At 38.0% G+C, this 22,328-nt stretch overlaps 2 protein-coding genes across 2 annotated transcripts; both read left to right on the top strand.

Moving 5' to 3' along the window:
* Positions 1-14,065: 14,065 nt before the first annotated feature.
* On the top strand, positions 14,066-15,031 carry LOC105995027 (olfactory receptor 10T2-like). Its single transcript, XM_013028691.1, has one exon. The coding sequence runs from the start codon at positions 14,066-14,068 to the stop codon at positions 15,029-15,031; it is 966 nt and encodes a 321-aa protein (XP_012884145.1).
* A 6,352-nt stretch (positions 15,032-21,383) lies between these two features.
* LOC105995026 (olfactory receptor 10T2-like) lies at positions 21,384-22,328 on the top strand. Its single transcript, XM_013028690.1, has one exon. It carries the CDS (start codon positions 21,384-21,386, stop codon positions 22,326-22,328), a length of 945 nt encoding a protein of 314 aa, XP_012884144.1.

Raw genomic sequence — 22,328 nt, 5'->3', positions numbered from 1 at the left:
CTGGCACTGTCCCTCAGCTCTTCAGCTCAAGGTTACTGCTCTACCACTTGAGCCATAACAACACTTGCAGCTTTTTCTGCTTATGTGGTGCTGAGGAATGGAACCCAGGGCTTCATGCATATAAGGCAAGCACTCTACCACTAAGCCACCTTCCCAGCCAAACCCACTATTTTTATCTTTCTTTTTCTGCTGGTACTGGGGATTAAACTTAGAGTCTTAAGCTCTTGAATGGCTTTTTTCTTCAAGGCTGGCCCTCTACCACTTGAGCCATACCTCAAATTCTAGCTTTTTGCTTAGATGGAAGTAAGAATAATGAATTTGTTTGCCTCTGCTGGTTTTAACCCTCAATCCTCAGATCTCAGACTCCTGAGACCATATTCTTCAAAACGAAGAAGAAATATTTTTCTTGATATCATAAAAAAGAAATAGGAATTTTAAATGTTTTTGAGCCAGGTGCTGGTGGCTCATGCCTGTAATCCTAGCTACTCAGGAGGCTGAGACCTGAGGAATGTGGTTTGAAGCTAGCCTGCGAAGAAAAGTTAGAGAGACTCTTATCTCCAATTAATCTCAGAAAAAGCAGTAAGTGGTGCTTTGGCTCAAGTGGTAGAGTGCTTGCTAGCTTTGAGCAAAAAGAGCTTAGGGACAGCACCTAGGCTCAGAGTTCAAGGCTTAGGATTGGCAAAAAAAACAAATAATAATAGTCGTAATTTTGAGAATAAAATTACTGATTATAATTTTATTAAATATTTTACTATTTCCAATGAAGATATTATTAATTGAAATATCAATCTAATAACTAGGAAAATATTACATGCATAGATTTAGTTCATAATTACTACACCTGTTTTTTTCAAATGCATGAAAAATGTTCATTACTTTAAAGAGTCTCACAGAATGAAATAGTATTTCCAACACAATATACGTAAATAAATCTTCAGCCTAACATGTGTACCTGGTTCAAACAGCTATAATTTGTATCACTGTCTTGATTCCCAGTGTCTGATTCTTGTGTAGTATTGTAGGTTTCCCTACAAGATATTTACATGTAAAAACCATTAAAAATGGCAAAATCATTGAATTTACAAGCATCATGTCTAACTTCTAAGTTTTGATACTATTAAAGGTCATGCTGGTTTCTTTCTCTTTTTTTGTCAGACTGTACATTTCATTTTCTTTCTTTTGGTTTCTTACAGTAGAAAATGAACGTTTCAAAATTGAGTTATGCTTATTTATTCAGATGAATTTCTTATGCAAACTTAAACTAATTCAGCTGAGGTCATTAGCTGACCTGACTACTTAATTGTAGCTGCCCTATTTCTAAATGTGAATGCAGTCTACAACTTCAAAGACGAAAATGTTTGCAAATAGTAAAGGAAAATTAGTTAAATAGATTCACCCACATCAGCCCAATCTTACCTCTTAAAATAAGGAATTGTCCATTTTACAGTGAGAATTTAACGTTATCAGTATTGGCTAGCAGTCATGTTGTCCCTGTATTATTATTGTTCATCTTTGGGGCTAAAACTGAAGATTCTGGTGATTCAAATATGAATTCAAATACACCAGGGATCATTATCACATTCTCAGGTGAATACTAACAGTTTACTCATACAAACACAATTATTCTATCAAGACTTTTGTCAATCCTCAAGAGATACATTCTTTTCTTTTTCTGTAAGAATCAGTTCATTTCCCTTGATGATTACTGGGAGAATACTAGAACAAATGTTCAGATGGTTAAATAGTGTTTGTTAGTTTAATCTGATCAGGTAAGAATACTAAATTAAAAATATAAAATAGCATCATTATCTTCTTTTACTCAAAATCCATTCATTTGTAAGTATTTTGTGGTGAGAGATAGAAGAAAGACCATTAGTTAACTGTGAGAAATTGAGGAGGGATGATACACAAAGCTGATTATTTATGGTCAAAACACTTTTTTGTACTCAAAGGTATACATATTTCTAAATTTATATAGGTAGAGAACTATGAAGCAAAAGGACCTAAGGTAAGACTCTTAACCTTAAACAGGTGACTATTAGTTGGTGATTGACTAAGGATCTTATGGAGGAATCCAGACCTTAAACACTGAATGAAAATAGTATGAAGTGAAGACTGTTTGGGAATTGGAACAAGCGCGAGGAAGAAGATGTGAAAAGAAGGTGAATTGGGAGCTGAATATAATCAAAGTAATTTTATGCATGTATGAAAGTAGAATAAAGAAATCTGAACCATTTTTCAAAGGGAAGCAGATAATAAAGAGGCATAGAAAAGCTACATCTTATCAAAGTAAATTCCATGCATGTGTACACATGCATGGAAATAGCACCATGAAACCACTTTGAACAGTTAATAAACTGTAATAAAAATAAAGATACAAAATGCGATTATATAGTGAGAGGTGGGAAGCAACCTGCAGCCCCATCTGTCTTAACTTAATGGCAGAGAAAACCTCCACAGGAAAACTATGTGAACTCAGACCTCAATAACTGTTCCCTAAATAGACATAAAAGCTTAGCAATCTTTAGTTATGAGGAAAGAAAGAGATATCCTCGTACCACAAGGAACCCCAAGGAACAAATAAACCATGGCCCACAGAAATTCCATCTGTATGTCTGTATGGCAGTTAAAGATTGCATCCTGTATTCCAGAATCTGGCAGGGCGCAGGGGTTCATGCTGTTAATCCTAGCTGCTCAGGAGGCTGAGACCAAAAGACCAAAGTGCAAGGTCAGCTCAGGCAGAGAAAGAAGTTTGAGGGGCTAGATCTTCAATTAAACAGCAAAATGCCAAGTGGGAGGCATGCATTAAGTACTGGAATGTCAGCCATGAGCAAGAAAGCAAAGCAAGAGCTTGAGGTCCCATTACACATCTCTCTCTCTCTCTCTCTCTCTCTCTCTCTCTTACACACACACACACACACACACACTGGGTTGAAAATAAGAACTTAATGTTCATACTTTATTGTTACTATAAAATTTTGCATGTGTACAATGAAGTACATATAATCTTTATTCCTGTGTTCACTGGCACTTCATTCATTGGCATAGGAAATGTAGAAATGACAGAAGACAAGGCAGCGGAGACATCAGAGATGTGAGAGCCGCTTTTGAGCAGCTCTAGTCTCAGCCCACAGGGAACCCTGGAGCCACACCTCACAAAGACTTAACTTTGTGGTCATCAGGCCTATTTCTTTGGATATTATTGCTTTTTTACAATTTTATTGTCAGGGTGATGTTCAGAGAGGTTATAGTTACTTAAAGTAAGGCAGTGAGTACATTTCTTGTCAAACTTATCTCCTCCCTCATTTTTCTCCCACTTTCCTTCCCCCCAACCTCCCCCCCCCCAACTCAAGTTGTACAGACCATTTCCCACATATTGTTTTGTGAGTACCGCTGTTGAATTGGTTAAGTCATTATAAGATTCAGTTTCTGACCAGGAGCCACATGTACCATAGTAACATTCACTCCCAGGTATTTCTAGTCAATCTTGTTCATTCAGCTAGGAGAAATTCTCCATTTTGTCTGTGAAAGTTATCAGCTTTCAAAGAAGCTGGACAATGTGTTTCTTTCTTGGGTAGACAAATCTAGGAAAGGCTCTTAACAGTTCTGCATAGTTTGAAAAAGTCCTACTTCATTATTTTTTCTTTTTTTTTGGGGGGGGTCCTGAACTCTGGGCTTGGGCACTGTCCCTCAGCTCTTCAGCTCAAGGCTACTGCTCTACCACTTGAGCCACAGCGCCACTTCCAGCTTTTTATTTTTTGCTTATGTGGTGCTGAGGAATCAAACCCAGGGCCTTGAGCATACAAGTCAAGCGCTCTACCACTGAGCCACCTTCCCAGACCCCTAATTCATTATTATACATACACAATTACCTAGTCATTTATGTTGTGCTCATTGGAAAGGTATCTGTAGTGCCCCTCCCAATAGACTTCCTTCTTAATGATAGTGCTTTTGTTTCTTGTTGTTACAATGGCTTCTTAAATGAGGTGTCATTTGTTCTGAATGGACAAGATTTTGGATAGATGGAATCAACAAAAAGCGGGAAGAACTGTGACTCAAGTGGTAGAATACCAGCTTGAGTAAAAAAGCTCAGGGACAGTGTTCAGGCCCTGAGTTCAAGCCCTAGTACTGGCACACATGCACACACACATACACACACATATGCATGCACATGCACATGTACACACACACACAAAAGAGCTGAATTTAGTTGGCTCATTTAAAGAAAGCAGATACTGGAGATACAATTTGATAGAAAGCTAGGTGAAAGATTGTGTAGGTGGTGAAAAGTTGGTGGGTCAAATGGAAGAGAAATCAACTAAGGTCTACTTGAGGTTATTACAGATGGAGTCACTGGGAATTTGAATAAAAGTTGAGTTCACTGCTTTTCAATAGGGACATCTACAGCAGGAGCTTGGGTTTGCTTTCTTCCTATTCTTTTTTTCTTTTTCTAGGCAATTGCTTCTCCTGATGCTCCATTCCCTTACCTATAGATGGGATAGGCAGTACATCTGAGAGCCTTTACATATTTTTTAAATTTTATTTAATTTAAATTTTTTATTTCATTGTGAAGATGCTGTACAGAGGGGTTGCATTTACACGAGTAAGGTACATTTTTCGTTGAACATTGTTACCCACTCCGTTGTTGTTTTTTCACTATCGATTCCCTCCCCTCAGTCCTCCCCCCACCCCCAATGAAGTTGTAAAGCTCATTTCTGACATAGTGTCCTGTGCATGTCATTGTTGCAATGGGTCATCTTTTGTACTTCTTTTAGCATTTTGTTATTTTGTTTCCCTTCCCCAATCAGATAAATGCATATACAAGATGGAGGGTACCAGAACCAAAGACAGAGAATGCCAGGAATAAAACAGTGGAAAAAGATAAATGAAATAAAATAAAAAGAAAGAACTAGATATAGTACATTGGTAAAACAAAGTTGATAACTAAAAAAAAAAAAGACCTGTTGTTTCCATATCTTGGAGTTCAGTCAATTAGCATCATTTTGTATGGTCATATATGTTCATAGCTCTTGAGCTATTATGATTCTCTGTCAGGACTGACTTAGGCTTATACTAATTATTACAAATGAGGGAAACCTATGTTTCGTTGGGTCTGGCTTACTTTACTTTATGATTTTTTCCCATTTCCTTATGAAAGGGGCTATGCCATTCTTTCTGATAGAAGCATAAAATTCCATTGTGTAAATATACCACATTTTCTTGATCCATTCATCTATTGAGGAGCATTTGGGTTGGTTCCATATCTTATCTATGGTAAATAATGTTGCAATGAACATAGCTGTGCTGGTAGATTTAGTGTGGCCTAGTTTGAGATCATTTGAATAAATGCACAGGCGTGGGATTGCTGGATCATAGGGGAGATCTATGTGTAGTCTTTTGTGGAACCTCCATACTGCCTTTAAGAATGGTTGAACCAGCTTACATTCCCACCAACAGTGTAGCAGTGTTTCCTTTTGTCCACATTCCCACCAGCATCTGTTATTATTTGTTTTCTTGATAATAGCCATTCTAACGGGGCGGGGGCAGGGGAGGTGGAATCTCAATGTGGTTTTGATTTGCATTTCTTTTTTTGGCCAGAAAAGTTGAGCATTTTTTCATGTGTCTATTGGCCATTCTTATTTCCTCTCCAGAGAAGTCTCTTTTTAATTCTTTAGCCCACTTATTAATGAGTAGCTGTTTCTCTGGGGATTTGTTATTGGGTGGTTTAAATTTTTTTTTTTGCCAGTTATGGGAGCTGAACTCTGGGCCTGGGCACTGTCCCTCAGCTCTTCAGCTCAAGGCTAGTGCCCTACCACTTGAGCTACAGCACTACTTCTGGCTTTTTCTGCTTATGTGGTGCTGAGGACTCGAACCCAGGGCCTCATGCATGCAAGGCAAGCACTCTACCACTGAGCCAACTTCCCAGCCCCTGGGTGGTTTAATTTTTTGAATTCTAGGTATATTTTTGATATGAGACCCTTGTCTATTGTATAGCTACTGATGATCTTCTAATCTGTGGGCTTTCTATTTATCTTGCTAGCTATATCCTCTGCCATGCAGAAGCTCTGCAGTTTAATGTGATCCCATTTATCCAGACTTTCTTTGATTTGTTGTGTTTCTGGGTCTTTATTTAGGAAGTTTCAACCTGTGCCAAGGAGCCCTAGGAATAAACTTAACCAAACTTAAAAAGGAAATTAAAGCATATTTAAAGACATGGATAAACTTCCCATGCTCCTGGATTGGGAGAATTAACATCGTGAAAATGGCAATACGGTCCAAAGCTATCTACAAATTCAATGCAATGTCTATCAATATCCCAACGTTCTTTAATGAAAAAGAAGAAGCAACACAAAAATTCATATGGAAAAATAGAAGACCCCAAATAGCAAAAACAATCCTTAGCAGAAAGAACAGTCCTGGAGGAATATCAATACCAAACATCAAACTCTATTATAAAGCTGTAGTTATAAAAACAGCTTGGTACTGGCACATGAACAGGCAAGAGGACCAATGGAATAGAATTGAAGACCTAGACACTGAAGACCTATGGCCACCTAATCTTTGATAAGGGAGCCCAAATTATCAGATGGAAGAAATAAAATGGTGGTGGCAGAATTGGCTACACACATATAGAAAATTGAAATTAGATCCTTATATATCACCCTGCACCAAAATCAACTCCAAATGGATCCAAGACCTGGAGGTAAAAGCAGAGACACTGAAAATATTACAGGAAGGGATAGGGGAAATGCCTAGAGAGCCTCGGCACAGGTCAAAACTTCCTTTTTTATTATTTTATTTTATTTTTATTTTTTTGGTCTGGTCGTGGGGCCTGAACTCTGGGCCTGGGCACTGTCCCTCAGCTCTTCAGCTCAAGGGTAGTGCTCTATCACTTGAGCCACAGCGCCACTTCTGGCTTTTTTCTTTTTGCTTATGTGGTGCTGAGGAATTGAACCCAGGGCCTCAGGCATGCAAGGCAAGCACTCTACCACTGAGCTACCTTCCCAGCCCAGGTCAAAACTTTCTAAATAAAGATTCAGAAACATATTTTTTTAGAATTGTAAAATAAATTATATTGCATATATTTTAAAACATGCTTGTGGGAATCATCTGCTTTTCAAGATATACTTTAATAAGTTGAATTCCAATCATTTCTATTGTTATTCAAATGAACAAACAGCTCTGAAAAGTCCACATGGTAATGAAGATTAAAAGAATTTTTTTTTTGCATATCAGATTTTGTGATGCAGAGCTAAACACTCTTTGTTTCTATAAAAAAGAATCTCAAGATTATGGTCCCCAGTGATCCCAAGACTCATTATAATAGTTCATGGTCCTGAGCGCTCTCTACCAGAAATGTTTTAAGAGACTCTAAATTCATAAGGGACTTACAGCTGACATTTAACAGGAAAATTACTTCTTATATATGATCCTATCCTGAATGAAGAGATATATGTAGTCACAGAAAAGTCACATATAAGTAAGGAGCCTAAATTCTTACTGGAATTTTTAAGAGACTGATGATTTTGGGCGGGGAAGAATTTTGGAGTGATTTTGCTCTTCACAATGAACTTCATTCTATAGCTTTGGATAAACAAACACTGCTGGGTATTTGCATTCTGTTAAAAGTTATCAAAAATATGGATGAAGATAAGCTGGAAAATAATAATGTTGTCCACCAATCTCTTATTTTTGATGGAAAGGGAACCCAGGGTGGAAGTTTTGCAGGTATGTACACAGAGAGCAGAATACCAAAATCAAGGCAAAAAGCAGACATTACAAGAGGACGAGGTTTGGTCTAAGCATGTAGAAGATTTCATCTAATGTTTCCAGGCTTCTTGTTTTCCAGAGCCTGGCTGGATGATCTGGAGAAATCATATTTCACACTGATGTGTCTTCTATGGTGGCTGTTCTGAATTGTATGAGGAAATCATAATTTACCATTGACATACATGAAAATTGTCATAACCAAACTCATCAACAGAGTATGAACACAAAACACAGAAAGATTTTCAAAATCCGCATATCCTGAGTTGAAAGAGAACAATTTTGGCAAAATCTGGTAGGTAGAGGGGTACGAAGTGTTGTTTTAATTGAGAACAGCCCTTCAGAATTTCTGGAATGTCTTTAAGTAGAAGAATTGGAGTATGAATTAGTATTGTAGTAAATAGCATAATCTCTAACATGTAAAATGGGTAGCTTCCTTCTCCCAGGCTTCATGAAAGATGTTCTTCCAGAGAACAGACAGGGAAGCCTTCAGGGAAGTGGTCTGTGAAGGGGTCTCAAAGGAGCCATAAAGATTGCTTGAGTAGGTTTACTGCCTAGCTTAAGGTCCCTGTACCAGACACATCCTTGCCTGTGATGTTTTCCTCCCTGATCATCAGCCATTGTTTGCAGAGTGTCAGTCTATTTTCTACTTAAGGATGTTACCTCTGCACAGAGGGCTCCCCTGACTGCATGCACAGTCATATACTCCAACACCACAGCACCTACAGACCTATTTTCACATTGCATTTACAATCCAATGACTTGTCTGGCACATCATGACATTCAGTCAGCATATGTTGAATGAATTTGTGACCTCTCACAGTTGTTCAATGCCTCTGTGCTGAATATTATTCATCTTTTGTAAAGTTTGAATAATTCCTTCCACACAAGCTTAGAAAGGTTTTAACCTTTGTGAATCCTACAGAATAATTTCTATCCAGAATCTGTTTTTACATCTCCCCACATCTTCATTTTCCACTCCTGTTCTCTTACTAGTTTTCTTTCAATTCACAGTGACTGAATTGAAAAAAAAATTCAAGCCCTAGTCCTAGGGGTTGAACTCAAGGCCTAGGCATTGTCTCTGAGCTTTTTTTTGTTTGCTCACGTTCTACTACTTGAGCCACAGCTCTGCTTCTGGCTTTTTTTGATGGTTAACCGGAGATAAGAGTCTCATGAATTTTCCTGTCCAGGCTGACTTCAAACTGCTGTCTTCAGATCTCAGCCTCCTAAGTAGCTAGGAATATAGGCATGAGCCACTGGTACCTGGCTAAAAGTCAAAATGTTATGAAGAGACTTCTTATCATTTTACTTCCTTATGTCATCTGTGGATTGTATGTCTCATGAACAATCAAAATGGAAGTATAACTTGCAAGATTGGCATGAGTTACTGAAGTCATTTTTAAGGTCTGTACTGTAAAACAAACCACTAAGTATATCAGCTAGAAAACATCTTGGAGGTTCTTTTAAAAACTCAAAGGTGGATCAGAACATCATGATGAAAATTTGCTATTCTGAAATGAAATGGTATCTTCAAGGGGTTACAATTACATGGGAAAGGTGATGAGTACATTTCTTATCAAGCATTGTTGCCTCCTTCTTTGTTTCCCCGTCCCATCCCCCCTATTCCCCCCCAAATCCCTGCCCCAAATTGTAAAGTTTGTTTTTTGACATAACGACTTGTACATCTCATTGTTGCAATGGGTCCACCTGTATCCCTATTTAAACAATTACTTTTTTTTCCCTTCCCCTCTACAAATTATACCAACATCAAATACAGTGAAAACAGGGGTTATACTGTGGGGGAGAGATACAAAGCAACAAAGAAATCATCTTATAAATATGTTAGAAACAATTGCAAGAAAGAAAAACCATTTGAGTCCTTATCTTGGGGTTCATTTCACATAACATCAACTTATCTGACCATATCTGCTTGTCTCAGACATATATTAGTAATTGCAAATAGGGGAAACCATGGGACCTATGTTCCTATGTTTCTTTGGGCCTGGTTTACTTCACTTAAATTAATAAAATTATATTAAGTGGATTCTATTAATTTAAATCTGATTTGATTTTAATTATTTGTTTCTATATACTGGATTGAGGATTGGCTTGTTGCTCTTTTTTCAAGGAACTTTAGGTGCATCATTAAATTGTTAGCTTGAGATCTCTCCAATTTGTTGATGTAACAGCTCAGAGCTATGAATGTTCCTCTGAGTACTGCCTTTGCTGTGTCCAAGAGGAGCTGGTAATTTGTATGTTCATTTTTGTTAAATATCATGAACATTTGAAGTTCCTTTCTAATCTTTTCCATGACCCATTTGTGGTTCAACAGTGTGTTGTTCAGCCTCCATGTGTTGTAGGATTTTCTTTGGTGTCATTTTTATTGAGTTCTGATTTTATTCTTTTGTGGTCTAAGAGAATGCAGGGCATAATTTCAATTTTTCTGAATTTGGACAGATTTGCTTTGTGACATAAGATGTCTATTTTGGAGAATGTTCCATATGCTGCTGAGAGGAATGTGTAATCTGTTGCTGTTGGGTGAAATATTCTAGCGTTCTGTTAAGTCTAGTTGGTTTATGCAGTTGTTTAGATTTGCTATTTCTCTATTGAGTTTTTACTGAGTTGATTTATCCAGTGGGTAAGGTGTGTGTTAATGTCACCAACAATTAATGTCTTTGGATCTATGTGTGATTTTGTGGAAAGTAGTATTTATTGGATAAATTTGGGTGCTCCTGTATTCAGCAAATAGATATTTAGAATTGTTAGATCCTTCTGTATAACATATTAGTATGTAGTGTCCATCTTTATCTCTTTTCACTACTTTTAATTTGAAGTCTATTTTATCTGATATTAGAATTTCTACTCCAGCCTGTTTGTAGGGGCTGTGTGCTTGGTAGATTTTAGTACAGCCTTTCACTTTCAGAATGTTTGTTTTTGTGGTGAAGGTGCATCTCTTTAAGACAGCAGATAGACAGGTCCTGTTTTTTGATTCAACTAGAGATTCTATGTCATTTGACTGGATAGTTAAGTCCATTAATATTGAGAATTAGGATTGAGAGGTATTTGGAAGTTCCTGTCATGTTATCTACCTTCTTAGGGGCTGTGTCACCTAGGTTCTGAATCTTTTCCTTTGTTTTAGGGCTGTTTCTCTGCCTTCATCATGTTCTAGTTGGTTCTTTATGTGTAGGACATCTTTAGTATCTTTTGTAGTGCTGGTTTGGGGGAGATATATATTTTCAGTTTTTCTTTGCTGTGGAAGGTTTTTATTTTTCCCTCAGTTATGAAGGAGAGTTTAGCAGGGTACACTATTCTTGGTTGATAATTGTTTATCTTTAGAGCGTGGCATACTTCAGTCCTGGCTCTTCTTGCTTTCACGGTCTCTGCTGAGAACCCTGTAGTTATCCTGATTGGTTTTCCTTTATAGGTGATTGATCTTTTCTCCCTGACAGCTTTAAGGATCCTTTCCTTGGTTTCTATTGATCCTGTGCAGATTACAATGTGGTGGTATGATATCCTGTTCTGGTCTGGTCTATTTGGTGCTCTAAAGGCTGTAGATGCAAAGACTTTGGGAATTTACAATCAATGATGGGTATTTTCTCTCTATGTTACCTTTTTGGGAGTGTGATCATATTCTATTACACACCAGAACACACAACTAAGACTAGCACTTACCCAAAGCATGGTAGTAGCACAGACAATCAACAATGGGAGTTTTCACAGTATCTCACCTTTTTGGAGAGTGAGATTATATCAATTATATACTAAATCACAATTCTAAGACAAATCCCCACACAGAGCTCTGTAGTTATGCAGGAATTGGAGGTTGACACTCAAAATGGGTATTTTTTTACTCTATTTCTCCTTTGTGGAATTGTAAATATCTCTACTTCCTCACCAGAACACAATTTTATGGCGAGCCTGAACCCAAAGCACTTCAGTTACACAGACTTTGGAGGTTCTCATTCAAAGATAGATGCTTACCCTATATCTCTCCTTTTTGGGAGATGAAAGTATATCCAGTCCCTCACCAGCACACAATTTCAAGATAAGCACCAACTCAGAGCCCTGTGGTTGGGAAGATTTTGGAGGTACACAATCCAAATAGGTATTTCACTCTATCTCTCCTCTATTAGATATGCATCTAATAGAGGAGGCCCAATACCACCACTGAGCACAATTTCACACTGGGCACTTTGCACTGATTTTAGAGGCTCCCACTTGTAGATAGGTATTCCCTTATTAATCTCTGCTAATCTTTGTCAGGGAGGGGGTATTGTGTTTTAGAAGTGGGGATTATAAACAGTTGTAATCAGTGAGTAGCTTTGTTCTGAGGTGTTGGATGGTTTGGGCTGAAGGGGTAACACCCTGATCCACTTTGACACAGAAGGGGTAACACCCTGAGCCACTTTGACACAATCTCACTGACTACAGATATAGTCTAGCTCAATATTTCACACTTGGAGAGCAATAGAGTAAAGAAATCAAAGAGGGAATGAAGGAGTAGAAGTATTTGTAAATGTGTGAGGTGTAATTAGCGGAAAGGTTAAGATATACAATGAAATACAGGAGGAGAAAAATCATATTAGAGGGATGTAGCAAAGGAAAGGAACAGAAGGAGAAAAGCTATAACCTAACTTCTAAGTAAGAAAGAGAAGAAAAATCAAAACAAAACAAGAAAAAAAACCCAAAAAACAAAAAGAACAAAAAAGCAACAAAAAACCAAAATGAAAACAAAAAGGAAAGAAGAAAAGAATATATACAAAATAAAAAATTAGAACAATTATGTACATTAGAAATAATAATACTAAAATTAAGAATACTAATATTGTCATGTAGGGAATTGGGTAATCAATTTATACTCTGAGTGAAGTCTATGCATAGCTCTGGAGGAAGCCTAGTCATCACCACAGGCTGTGTATCCAGTTGTGAACAGAATAGCAATGAGGAAGGGGAAAAAAACAACAACAGGACTATTGCTATAAGAAAAAACAAGAAAACAAAACTTAAACCAAAACATATAAAAAACTGACCGAAAAAAGGTAGCAGAGAGTTTAGTTGCAAAAAATAAAAAGTATAGGAGCAAAAACTTTTTTAAGAAGTAAAAAAATGAAAAAATATGTAATTGGAGAAATAGGAAAAAGAGAAAAAAGTATTTTCTATTTATTTGGGGGCTCTTATGTCTCCCCTGAGTCTGCATTCCAGTCCCTTGATGGCATCTTTGATTTGTTTATAGTGTTCCTTTTCCTGGTTGCTTGGTTGGTTTCTCAAATCAACTTGTTTGGGTGTACAGAAAAAAGTTCTTCTGTACAGGCTTTAGAGCTTTGTGACCTTCTTCCCAGGCTAAAAAGCAAGATCTGCTTTTTTTTCTTTGAGCTGCCAGGAGGAGGTGGCTGGAGACTATAGTTTGTTGCTGCTGGGACTGAGTTTGAGCATGGTTGAGGTTTTGGCCTGTCTGGACTCAGTGGCTTTTCCCATGTTGGAGTGCCCCCTTTGGGCCACTGACCTGTATCCTCTCAAGGTTTTGTAGCCTGTCCAGTTTTTATTTATTATCCTCGCTGGAGGAGGTGGGTAAAGAGATGTGGCCTTCCGTCTCTGACCATTTGCCTCAACCTTGTCTGGCCAGTCCCATGACAGCCTCTGGTGGCTGTGTCAACTGCTTGTGCTCAAATCTGTCTTCTGGTACAAACTGCCTGAATTTTTTCTCACTAGGCAAAATCTCTGTACTTTTAGGGCTCACTTGGTGTGATTTTCCCATAGCGAATTATTCCCTGAACTGCAAAAGCTGGTTTCTAGGAGAGAGCTCACAAGTAGCCCAGCTATATCTCCACCATCTTCCTCTGGTTTCCTGAATATTAATTTTAAAACAAATGATTAAAATATTTTATTTATTTCCTCAATGGTTTGCTGAGCACTCCCTGAGTGTCAGGGTAACATTAGACCAAAAATATTTGAATAACGCAGAAGGTAAGACTTTTATTTGTAATAATCTTCTTTCTTACAGACTCAGAAGAGAAAATAGAGATCAAAAGTGCTTTTATGAGTGGAATCCAAGAAGACAACTAGACCCACTTTAGAGCATTTGTGCAAAATTTCATTCTGGAATAATTTTCCTCATCATACTTTGTTCTGTCTTTGACTTCTTCTAGGTGCATTTTCAAGCTATATTCTGGAGTTCTCTTACAATAGCTCAGATGCTCTGGATTAAAGTCTTGAAGACATCAGTGAGGCACAAGCTATTTGCAAACCTTTCAGAGTGTTGGCCGCTGACACATCTGTGTGGTACATTGATTCCACCAGAATGGGCAATCACACCACAGTGAGCACATTCCTCCTCTGGGGATTTTCTACTTTCCCTGAAGTGCAAGATCTACTCTTTGTTGTGATTTTCATCTCCCATCTGACCATCCTACTGGCAAACATGTCCATAATGGTAGCCATCAAGCTCAACCACAGCCTTCACACTCCCATGTATTTTTTCCTCTTTGGTCTGTCCTTGTCAGAAACCTGCACCACGATGGTAATCCTGCCTCGTACACTAGTGGACTTGTTGTCAGAAAGCAAGACCATTTCTCTCACTGAGTGTGCCACACAGATGTTTTTCTTCTTTGGCTTAGCAGCTAACAACTGCTTTATCATGGCCGCCATGTCCTATGACCGTTACACTGCCATCCACAGTCCCCTTCAGTACCCCATCTTTATGACAAGAAAGATCTGCTTCCAGCTCATGGTGGCCTCTTGTGTGGTTGGGTTCCTGATTTCTCTGTCCATTGTCTTTATAGTGTTCAATCTGTCTTTTTGTCACTCCACCACTATCCAACACTTCTTCTGTGACATCTCACCTGTAGTTCACCTTGCTTGTGATTACACATCTTATCATGCCATGGCTATTTTTGTACTGTCTGCCTTTGTGCTGGTGGGTAGCTTTGTTTTAATTATGATTTCCTACATCTTCATTGTGACTGTGGTTGTGAAGATGCCTTCCGCAAAAGGGCGGTACAAGACCTTCTCAACTTGTTCTTCTCACCTCACAGTTGTGTCTATGCACTATGGATTTGCTGGCTTTGTCTATTTGAGGCCCAAGAGCAGTGATGCCTTCTTTGAAGACATGCTCATGGCTGTAACCTATACCGTGCTGACACCTTTGCTTAACCCCATTGTGTATAGTCTACGGAACAAAGAAATGCAGATGGCACTCAGGAAAGTCCTGGGTAGTGCAATTAAAAATTTCCCTCAGTTAACAAGTAAAAAAGCTCTGAGCATTTAAACAGCATTTAAATTAGTGATAAACAAAATGGAAAAAGTATAGTACTTTCAATAAATATCATCACTTCATGTATACCTTAGTCTCATTGCCTGATATGTTTGTGACTCATGGTTTTCCTCCTATCAGTAGAATGTAGTTTTAAAACATTTAAAAATGTTATATACAAGCAATAAACATATTTAAATGGTTTGGAACATTGCTACTTTAATGATATTAGTTGTTTTTGGGGTGTAGGGAAAGAAAATTGCTTGAGAAGGAAGGAAGGAAAAGAAATGAGACAGAGAAAGAGAAGAGAGAAGAGTGAGGCAAATTAGTGGTTCAGAACTGACTGTTGAGAACTACAGGGAATATTCTCAAGCTGTTGTTACATGATGGCCAGTAGTTGACTTACACAGTCTAATGCATTGGCCATTATATAGTGATCATACATAGAAGATTGTCATATATTACTTCACATAAATTTCCATTAATCTGCATAGAGTAAAATGTGTAGATAAAATGAACTCTTGTTTTTTATTTTGTGTGCAGAGGTGATTATAATAGCTGGGCACACAATCAAGAAAACTAATAATGACAGATGCTAGTGGGGATGTGGCCAAAAGGGACATTATTACACTATTTGTGGGAATGTAAACCACTCTGGAAAGCATTCTTGAGGTTCCTCAAAAGATTAAACATAGAGCTTCCTTATGATCCAGCAATCCCACTCCTAGGCATTTATCCAAATGACCAGAAACCAGGCTGCACTAAAGCCACTAGCACAACTATGTTCATTGCAGCATTATTTACTTTCAGCTAACGTATGGAATCAACCTAGATGCCCCCCAGTGGAAGAATGGATCAAGAAAACGTGGGTATATATACACAGTGGAATTCTATGCTTCCTTCAGAAAGAATGACATTGCCCCATTCATAAGGAAATGGAAAGATTAGGGAAAAATTACATTAAGCCAAGTAAGCCAGACTCAAAGAAATACAGGCACCATGGTTTCCCTCATTTTTAATAACTAGAATATGTCCAGGATATTGTTAGGAGAGGATCACAATGGCTCAATAGGTAAGTGCATGTGACCATATAAAATGATGCTTCTCATAATGAACTCCAAGAAATGGAAATGAGTTGGTTTTTTAAACATTATTGAACTGCTTGCAGTTATTTCTTTTTTCTTTTCCCCCCCTTTGGTTTATTCCGTGATGTCACTGTTTTAGATTTTGGTACTCTTTGTCTTGTATATAAGTTTATCTGATTTGGGTAGCAGAAGGGGAAGCACAGAAACATTATTAGTTCAGCAGTGATACTCACTAGACACCATGTTGTAAATGAACCATACAACTTGAGGGAGAGGGTGGTAGGGAAGGGGTCAGTGGGAGAAAATAAGGGAGAGGGTCACACTGTTGAAAAATATAAAATACATAGTCAAAATTTAACCAACAATGGACTTAATGGATTTAAAAATAACCAATAAGTGGTAATGCAAACAAAATCCCAAAGTGATGCTTTCCCAACACGTTGGCATAATCACATAAAAAATGTATTGAGGGCTGGGAAGGTGGCTCAGTGGTAGAGCGCTTGCCTTGCATGCTTGAGGCCCTGGGTTCCATTCCTCAGCACCACATAAGCAGAAAAAAAAGCCAGAGGTGGCACTGTGGTTCAAGTAGTAGAGTGCTAGCATTGAGCTGAAGAGCTGAGGGACAGCGCCCAGGCCCAGAGTTCAGGCCCCACGACTGGACCCCCACCCCCGAAAAAAATGTGTTGAGCCAGGTATTGGTGCCTCATGACTGTAATCTTAGCTACTCTGGAGGCTGAGATCTGAAGATCACAGTTCGAAGTTTGCCTGGGCTATAAGTCCCCATGAGACTCTTATCTCCAATCAACACCAGAAAATCAGAAGTAGTGCTGTGGCTGTAAGTGGTAGAGTGTTCCTTGAGCAAAAGGGCCCTGAGTTCAAGCCCCATGACTGACAAAAGTATTGATATGCATTTCCTACTCTAGAGCTTGGGCAGCTTTAAGGCTGCCTAAATGGGAAAAAATAAAATGCAAACAGGTAAGATGAATGGGATACAGCCAGTACTTGACTTTAATGATGTTTGCCCATTCAGTTACTATGTCCACATAGAAAAGTGAAATCTCCATTTCAGGTTTCAGAGAACATCAACAACAAGACATGAGAGCACCATATTTATGAATAAAATTGTTTAAGGTCCTAAGTTTTGGAGTAGTTCAATATACTATTGTACTCAGAATATTTAGGTATTTACAGTAAAATCAAGTCAGCATGGATTTGCTTTAGATTATTCACGGCAAAATATTGTAAAACTTTTCTGAGCAGCCATGAAGTATTGGAGGATTTTGGTTTTGACAATAGTTTTTTTTTGTTGTTGTTTCAGCAAGAACTTCCACATAAGAATTATATGAGAAAGCAATTATAACATTTTTATGAGCTGATTTTCTTTCTCAACTTTGTTCTGGCTAACTTTCTGGGATCTAGCTTTATAGGAAAGGTTCTGAGTTGTTTTTTTTTTAAGTTCTGTATACAGCATATCAAGCTCATGACCTTTTTTGCAACTTTCAGAAATATAATATGAATGATATTGAGTGCGCCATCCTTTTTCTAAACATATTGCAACTAGATCTCAATGTATGCTCCACTAAAATCAGTGACTTTTGAACATTACAAAGAGTTCTACGTCCACAGAGGACAATTCTCTTGCTGAGGAGGAAGAAACCCTAAGTAATGTCAAGGGGTAATGGTCTCTGGTGGCCTTGAAACTCTCATTGGGAGTGTATCAAACTCAGCTTCAGACACAGAAATAGACAACATACTTCCTTCTTGTCATAAGAGAATTGGTGTCTTCAGACATCCATAGGAATAAATGACTTTAAACTGTATCTCTAAATGTTATCAACAGAAACTACTGCAGGAAACTGGTTTTTTGTAAGCTCTTTCTGCCAGCTTTATTTTTTCTTATTTTACAAGTTGGAATTTGATTCCTCTTTGATATAAAGTGAGATTTTTATCTTATATTTTTATTTACATAAGTATTTTTCTATATCCACTAATAGCCAATTTCTTGTGGGTATTCACAGAGTTAATATACCGAGGATGCTAAAGGCACCATTGAAATGAAGATATGTTCTTTGTGATTTTCTTATTTCTTGGATGACTGTCATACAGACAGTATTAAGAGGGAGGTAGAGAAATGCTCCAAACAAAAAAAAGACTTCAAACTTCAGGCTAAAGTGAAGTATTCCAATAGGGATCAGCTTGGGCATCAGTCAGAATCTGTTACAACACTGCAGATATTTTATGGACCGTCAAGTAAGTATTGATAAGTTGTCTTTAAACCATGTGGTGTTTTAACAAATAGGAATGGAATTAGTAACTACTGAACCCTTGTTATATGTCAGGTGTGTATGCACAACATCTTAACCCTGTCTGTGCTAAAAGTGTATCTAGTTACAAGGAGGGAAATAGCTGTAAGGGAGAAGAAATGGCTTGCACATTTACTCTCCCTTACAACAATAGAAGTAGAATTCATATTTGAATGTATACTTGAGTTCCATGTATAAGTAAGTCTAGTTAGGAGATTTAATAATATCAAAGAATTTAGCAAGGTTGACCATGGTGGTGCATACTTGTAACTACCTGAGAGTACACAGGAGGTAGAAATGGGAGGATAATGGTTCAAGACTTGCCTGGACAAAAACAACACCATACATCAACAAGGCCTTATTTCAAAACACAAGTCAGGTATGGTGGCACATGGAGGCTGAGTTAAGAGGTTCATGATCACAGGTCAGTATTGAGCATACCCCTTTATCTCCCAGACAATTAAAATATCAACTATTCCAAATACTCTTAAAAACCATCTGATTAAAAACACTGTTAAAAACCATCTGAACCATCTGATTAAGTTGATAGAAAGTTAAGTATACTTTACCAAAGACTTGTCAATGAATAGTTAACCATTTTTCTAACAGAAAACTTCATCCAGTGAGCAGGGAAGTTGCCAGAAAATTTCTCTAGCTCAGTGTCACAGAGACTATAGACCCAAGATGACCACGTTTTTTATGGTCTCTTGGTGGTAGATTCATAATCAATACCATGACTTTTCATATAGAGAGGATAAGAATGTCTGTGAAGTGATTTACCAAGAAGTAGCCTCAACTACATTTCCTCTTCCCTCTCCCCCGCCCCGCCCCCTGGCCTGAATTGTAAAGTTCATTTTTCGACATAGTGTCTTGTACATCTCATTGTTGCAATGGGTCAACCTGTATCCCTATTTAAACAATTTATTTTTTCCCTTCCACTTCCCAAATTATACAAGCATCAAATACAGTGAAAACTGGGGTTATGCGGAAGGGATGGTAGAGGAAAAACAAAGGAGGAGGCAACAATGCTTGATAAGAAATGCACTCATTACCTTGTTCATGTGATTGTAACCCCTCTGTACAGTATTTTCACAATAAAAAACAATTTTTTAGAAAAGAAGTAGCCTCAAAGTCCTGCAGGTTTTGTTGCTATCTCAAAGAATGTGTCACATTCAATCTGTTAGAACTCACTGAAGGGGAGACTAGGGAAGTCTGAAATATGAGCTTTCCAGGAAAATTAATTCGATTCTTTTTGGTGTATAGAACTGATGTAGCCCAAAGAGGCTGAACAGCTCACCTGTGTCTCATTCTATGTCATAATTCCTATATGTAGAAGTGCCTGACATGTCACAAATATTGAGTAAATATTAGTAGAATTCATGCATCAGTCTTTACCTTTATTTACGAAATTTGTGTAACTTAGTTTTAATTTTGTAGTATCAGAATTGAAGCACCACATAGAATTGTTAGAAGAAATTATGTGAAAACTCCTATCGGATGCACAGCACACTTGCCAGCACATTTTAGAGGTTGAGTAAATTATTGATGGCATAGCTTATTTTATTTTACATTCTATTTCCAGAAATTCAATAGTTAAAAAGACAATTATTCAATTAAAAGTATATATTCTTTTATTCCTTCTTCCTTCTTCCACTTCTCTTTTTCTTTTCTCTCTTATTCCTCCCTTCTTCCCTTCCTTCTTTCCTTCCTCCCTCCCTCCTTCCCTCCCTTCCTTCCTTCCTTCCTTCCTTTTTTCCTACCTTCCTCCCTCCTTCCCGTCCTTCCTTCCTTCCTTCCTTCCTTCCTTCTTTTCTTCCTCCCTCCCTTCCTTACTTCCTTCCTACAGAGTCTTCCAACGATGATTGAGCTTGAACTACATATTGTATGCTAAATATTCTAGTTACTTTTGTGCTATCTCACAAAGTAAGTACATTAGGACTTGAGGGAAATATAAATATGACTTAAGTTAATTCTTATCACAGCTCTGCTTCAAAGCACCCTTTACCACTAGTAACATTAATTAGTAAATAGTCTGAAAGTTTTCCTGAACACTCAAGAATTAATAAGGACATCAAGACACAAGTCTATAATCTGAGATTAGATTAATCTCTCCATGAACCTCAGACTTAGGTTACATTTAGACAGGAAAGATTTCTGTGGTTGTTTTGTAGTTGAATCCAGTATAAATTTTACTTACAAGATCTCTTTATTGATACAACATTCAGTCATACAATTGTTACATTCAACCACATAACATGATATTTTGTTGTTATTTATTTGATTTCTGTGTGTGTGCTAGTACTGAGGAATGAACTCAGGGCCTAAGTGCTGTCCTTTAGCTTTTTTGTTCAAGGCTGGTACACTGTCACTTGAGCCACAACTCTAATTCAATCTTTTTGGTGGTTAATTGGAAATAAAATTATCATAGACTTTCCTGCCTGGGATGGTAAGAATGGCTAGGATTACAGGTGTGAGTCACCTGCATCTACCACTTGTTTGATTTTTATAAAATGATTTTGAAAGAGTGTTTAGAAATTATATGAAAACTTTCCCAGATCTCTTTCAATTGTTAGAGAGTCAGTCAACATTGTAAAGCCCTTCTGTATGCCAGATTTTGTTGGTTATTAGATATATTTCTGTGGGTCAGAAGCCACATACTTTTGCCACATTTCTCTCTCTCATAAGGCAGATACAGGAGATAAAAAGGTACCAAGTAAAAAGTTTCCAAAAGATATTTGAATCTCCATGTGTCATTTACAAATTCATCTACTAGAATCTTTCTCCTTGTCATTCTTTGTTCTGACAGTGACTACAGAAACACATTTGACTTTCCCTTTGCAGGATTCTCTTTAAGACTTGTCTTGCTCTGGCCCAGGAGCCCTACATTACACTATGTCTGATGTCACACAACTTTGCAATAATTTCAGCATAACCTCAAACACATCTACACCTGTGTGGTAAATTTGTTCCACCAGGAGAATGGACAATCTTACCACAGTGAGCACATTCCTTCTCTGGGGATTTTCCAGCTTCCCAGAACTGCAGGATCTACTCTTTGTTGTGATTTTCATCTCCCATCTGACCATCTTAGTGGCAAATGTGTCCATAATGGTAGCCATCAAGCTCAGCTACAACCTTCACACCCCCATGTACTTTTTCTTGTTTGGCCTGTCTTTGTCAGAAACCTGTACCATGGTGGTAATTCTGCCTCGCACATTAGTGGACTTGTTGTCAGAGAGCAAGACCATTTCTCTCCCTGAATGTGCCATGCAGATGTTTTTCTTCTTTGGCTTTGCGGGAAACAACTGCTTCATCCTGTCTGCCATGTCCTATGACCGTTACACTGCCATCCACAATCCCCTGAAGTACCCCATCCTGATGTCAAAGAAGATCTGCTCCCAGCTCATGGCGGCTTCTTGCGTGGTTGGGTTCTTTGTGTCTTTTTGCATCGTCCTCATTGTATTCAATTTGTCTTTTTGTAATTCCAACATCATTCAGCACTTTTTCTGTGATATCGCACCTGTGGTCTCCCTGGCCTGTAATAACACTTCTTTTCAGAAGATTATTCTCCTTGCCTTTACTGTCTTTGTGTTAGTGGGAAGCTTCATTCTCATTATGACTTCTTATGTCTTCATTGTGGCCATTGTCATGACGATGCCATCTACCAAGGGAAGGTATAAGACATTCTCAACTTGTTCTTCTCACTTGACAGTTGTGTTCATCCATTATGGATTTGCTTGCTTTATCTATCTGAGGCCCAAGAATAGTAACTCATTCAGGGGAGATACACTAATGGCTGTGACATATACCGTGCTGACACCTCTACTTAACCCCATTGTTTACAGTCTACGAAACAAAGACATGCAGACAGCACTCAGGAAAGTCCTGGGCAATGTAAATAGGTTTCCTCCCCTCAGGTGGTAA

This window comes from Dipodomys ordii, unplaced genomic scaffold (genome assembly GCF_000151885.1).
Source record: "Dipodomys ordii isolate 6190 unplaced genomic scaffold, Dord_2.0 Scaffold113, whole genome shotgun sequence".
Classification (NCBI taxonomy): domain Eukaryota; kingdom Metazoa; phylum Chordata; class Mammalia; order Rodentia; family Heteromyidae; genus Dipodomys; species Dipodomys ordii.
The sequence above is the reverse complement of the archived record's forward strand: the minus strand, read 5'-3'. Positions and strand labels throughout refer to the sequence as shown.

Excerpts from the sequence above, each read along its gene's own strand:
- LOC105995027 (XM_013028691.1), top strand. The coding sequence starts at position 14,066 with ATGGGCAATCACACCACAGTGAGCACATTCCTCCTCTGGGGATTTTCT.
- LOC105995026 (XM_013028690.1), top strand. The coding sequence starts at position 21,384 with ATGGACAATCTTACCACAGTGAGCACATTCCTTCTCTGGGGATTTTCC.